At 41.1% G+C, this 4,659-nt stretch overlaps 1 protein-coding gene across 1 annotated transcript; it reads left to right on the top strand.

Moving 5' to 3' along the window:
- Positions 1–282: 282 nt before the first annotated feature.
- Positions 283–1,028, top strand: LOC119647010 (holotricin-3-like). Its single transcript, XM_038047747.1, has 3 exons — positions 283–442; positions 653–860; positions 926–1,028. The coding sequence occupies exons 1-3, from the start codon at positions 431–433 to the stop codon at positions 943–945; spliced, it is 240 nt and encodes a 79-aa protein (XP_037903675.1). The 5' UTR covers positions 283–430; the 3' UTR covers positions 946–1,028.
- Positions 1,029–4,659: the final 3,631 nt, after the last annotated feature.

Raw genomic sequence — 4,659 nt, 5'->3', positions numbered from 1 at the left:
AGGTGACATTTTTTCAATTCTCCAAGGTTGAAAGAAGCGAAGGACTTATCAAGTCCAAACATTGCTGATTTTGCGTCAGCTTCATATTCACTACTATTTTAGATTGATAACAAAACAATTTTGAATGTTCTTCCCCTGGGTCAGCCATTTGTTTTCTTATGAACTGTTATATGTTATCAAAACATTAGAACGAAAAATAAACGAATATTTTTTTCTTCCAGTTCAGATGACCTCCGTTATCATTAGCCTCCTAGCGTCCACTTTTTGTACCTAGCTTCGATTGTAATCTTAATGAGGGTTGCACGTTGATTTGCCAAATCGGATCGGTATATAAAGCTGAAAGCAACCCAAAATGTGTATTAAGTAACAGTCGGTTGTAACACAAGCGTTCATTTGCTAAAATAATTAAGTGATAACTCACCATTCCAAAATGAAGTTCCTTGTAAGTCTGAATTTCATTAAATGTGATTGAATTTCTCAATGGATACTGGGACATATAGAAATAGGATTAGAAAGTTAACTCGAAAATCAAATAATATAAAAAAATAATAGCTTGATCCGCCAGAATCGAAAGTGTGAAAACTAAGGACGCTTACATTAAACTTTGAAACTTTGCTTCATTGTTCGTAAACATTGAATTGAACAATTACAGATCATTCTTGCTATTTTGATTGCCGTTGTTGCGGCCAACAGTGGTTATGGCGGACGTGATAGTCATGGACATGGTAACCAAGGAGTTGGAGGCGGTCGTGGAGGCAGTCATGGAGGCAGTCATGGAGGCCAAGGAGGATTTGGTGGACACGACAGCGGCCATGGTAGTCACGGATCACACGGTAGTGGACGTGGTGGTCACGACCGAGGTAAACATTTTAAATGCATTTCGGAATATGGTAACTAACAACACTTCCCAAATTTTTATTTTCAGGACATAATCGGGGTTATTAAAATCTAAATCACAAATCGATATAAAAACCAAGTTACTGAATTATTGAATAAGGAAAATAAAGTGAATAAATGAATTTTTTTTATTTTTTACTTTATTTGAAAGCCCAACAATAATCCCGACAATTGATCTGCAGGCCAAATGTTGAACTGTACAAATTCTTCGCTTGCTGTTTAGAGTTAACTTCCTTCAACAACAAAATGGAGATCCGAAACTCCCGTAATTTATTATCTCCTCGAATGAAACTTCGCGTCGGTAATAGGCCGAATAATATTCTCTCATCCCTGAAGTCTAACATGTTTAACTATTTATTCCTTCCGATCAGAGAACTCAGGTGCCGCTTGACTCCACTCGTTTCAATCACCCTCCTATTAGTTCTACTATAATAGTAATCGTTGGAGCGACAATCAAAATGGATTAGGCCCTTGAAATGTGTTAGAGAACTTGACGACTATAACGATACACTACTGGACTACAGTACACTGTAGGAGGCAGTATAATCACCATTGCACTCGCCCGTGATTATCACCCTGATTTGACCCAGCTACACATTTTCAACGGAGTCAACTGGTATCCGAAATCCAATTGCCGTACAAATCCTTTTCCGCCACCAACGACTGCCTAGTGCTCTAATCACTGAAACATCCGGACTAAAGTTCTACTATAGCGATACAAAATACAGCCTAATCTGGTCCATAAAATCTTCAATTGGCCAAAAACCTGATAAGTCAACCTCTAGCGAGGTTCTGAATTTTTATATAGACCTTGCTGTTTAGGGCATTAGAGACTTTTTCTCCTGTCACTCAAGTCAATGAAAAATAACGTTTTTTATTATTTTATTATATTAAAATCGGTTCAATGTCTGTCTGCCTGTCTGTCACAGACACTTTTCTCAGAAACGGCTATACCGATTGGCGCGAAATTCGGTGAGAAGGAGGGGCCTGAGGACCCCAGACACGCAGTGAGTGATATCCTCCCACGTTGAGATTTAGGGAGGGGTCCCCATATATGTAAAAGGGGGGTGTAAAATTTTTTTTCACCAAATGTAGTCATGTGGGCTATCAAATGAAAGGTCTCGATTAGTACTTTTTGAAGCCGGTCTTAGTTTTGAGATTTGCTAAAAAAGCGGGGAGTGGGAGGGGTGCAAAGTGATGATTTCTTTAACGGACCCACTCTCAGAAACTACCCAACCGAAAAATCTGAAAAAATTCATGAAGGTGCCCAGGCCTCAAAATACTCTCCATATTGATATCTGTTCAAATTAAGTTATTAATAGTATATTACCATATTTTTGGGAAAATTGAGTAAAACACCACTTATGTTTATCGCACAGTTAAAAAAGTTGGTAGTAGCATATATATTGTGTTAGCCAATTCTACTACTCCCATAATGATCCGGAGGGTGCTAATGTGTTCGGTACAGAAGGATCCAGAATGGAAATCAGCTCACGTAGTGATCGCTGCGAGCGTGTGGGCTCATTGTAAAGATGAGTTGAGTATTTTGACGAACTGTTCAACAATTAAAATATCGGCGAGCTGAGGGTTCCGACGGCGTCGGGCAAATGCTGCCACCATCAAGCATTGAGTGCATTTCATCGGCTCAAGAATCATAAGCCGCCAGAAGTCAATGGAAATACAGTCAAATTGCTTAAGTTTGGAGGAAAAAGTTTGAAAAGATTGCTTGATGCAAAAGCCGGTTCCTTTTCATTGAATATAGTCATGTGGGTATATTAAATAAAAAGAACTTTTCATTCTCAAAAGCTACCCAACCGAATAATATGAAAAAAATCATAGTGGTACGTGCACATAATATCTACGCCGTGAACTACTCGTTAAAATATCGGCTCAAATAAAGTTAATAATATTATATTTCATTTGGGGAATAATATATTACTATATTATATTTTGAAAATATTCCACGAAGCCCCCTTAAGTTCATCCTAGACTCGTTAAAATTACAATAATATTGGTTTTAATATAATTTGGTGGAAAGCCTAATAGCCAATATAGACTCGGATCACTATCTCGTTGGCATGGTGCTCCGAGCTCGAATAACAATACCACCTAGAATCCCCTCTGACAATCAGGTGAGAGTTAACACTGAAGCCATCCACAACACAACCCTCCGCAACATCGATAAGAGGGAAATGGATGCCGCAATAACCGCAGTCCACAGAGGACCTGGAGATGAAGCATCAACAAATGATCTTCACAACCACCTGAAGAACGTTATCAGTGATACGGCCACAAACATACTTGGCCCCAGTTGCAAAAGGAGTTAGAACGGCTGGTTTGACGATAAATGTAAGCTAGCTACGGCACGGAAAAATGCCGCATACCGAGTAATGTTGCATTCTCAAAGAACGTGGGCAAGCGCAGAGACTTATCATCAACTCCGTCGAGCGGAGAAGCGACTTCACAGATGGAAAAACGAAACTTGGGAGAACCAACAAGTCTGTGAACTAGAAAAGTACAGGGAGCAACCGCACCAGGCGCGGAAGTTTTACCAACAAGTCAGCAGGATGATCATCCTCATCATGCTCATCCTGCCGAGACAAAGAGGGAAATCCGATTTCCGACAGAATGGGCATATTAGAGCGATGGGTTGAGTACTTTGATGAACTATTGAACAACCAGAACATCGGCGAGTTGGAGGTCCCGCCAACTGAAGACCACGGACAAATACTGCCACCACCAAGTTTAAGAGAAACAGTCCGTGCAATTCATCGGCTAAAAACTCATAAGTCGCCAGGAGCCGATGGAATTACAGCCGAATTGGTTAAATGTGGAGGCGACCAGTTACACCAAGTGGTTCATCAACTTGTGTTCAAGGTATGGGACAGCGAATCAATGCCTCACGACTGGCAACGAGGCATTATCTGTCTCATACATAAAAAGGGAGATATCATACAGTGCAGCAATTTTAGAGGTATCACGTTGCTGAGTATCTATAAGATATTCTCCGCTATCTTGCTCGGCCGGGTAACCCCATACGCCCACAACATCATGGGCCCATACCAAAGAGGCTTCACTCTAGGCAAATCAACAACAGATCAGATTTTCTCTCTGCGGCAAGTGATAGAAAAACTGTTGGAATATAGGCAACAGTTGCACCATCTATTCATCGACTTTAAAGCCGCCTATGATAGCATAGCCAAGGTAAAACTGTGCACGGCCATGAGAGAATTCGGTATCCCGACGAAATTAATAAGACTGACTAGGCTGACCCTGACCAATTTGCGAGGCCAGATAAAAGCATCAGAATCACTTTCAAGACCATTCGACATCAACAACGGTCTACGACAAGGGAATGCCCTATCATACGTCCTCTTTAACCTGGCCCTCGAGAAAGTGATCCGTGATGTTGAGAGGTACGATCCTCTTTAAGTCCACCCAACTACTGGCCTATGCTGACGATATCGACATCATGGGAAGAACCACCCGAGACGTACAAACTGCCTTCATCCAGATCGAACAGGCGGCGCGAGATCTTGGGCTGCACATCAATGAAGACAAGACAAAGTATATGGTGGCAACGTCAGCACCGAAAACCAACCAACCAACAACATCAAACCACACTGGTCAAACGGGAAGAATAAAGATAGGAGAATACAACAGTTGATAATTTCTTCCATCTAGGGTCGAAAATCACAACCGATAACAACTACGATGATGAAATCCGCGCAACAGAGCCTATTTCAGCTTACAAAAACTGTT

This window comes from Hermetia illucens, chromosome 1 (genome assembly GCF_905115235.1).
Source record: "Hermetia illucens chromosome 1, iHerIll2.2.curated.20191125, whole genome shotgun sequence".
Lineage (NCBI taxonomy): Eukaryota > Metazoa > Arthropoda > Insecta > Diptera > Stratiomyidae > Hermetia > Hermetia illucens.
The sequence above is the reverse complement of the archived record's forward strand: the minus strand, read 5'-3'. Positions and strand labels throughout refer to the sequence as shown.

Excerpts from the sequence above, each read along its gene's own strand:
- LOC119647010 (XM_038047747.1), top strand. Across the intron at positions 861-925 it reads ACGTGGTGGTCACGACCGAG|GACATAATCGGGGTTATTAA; the intron begins GTAAACATTTTA and ends TTTTATTTTCAG.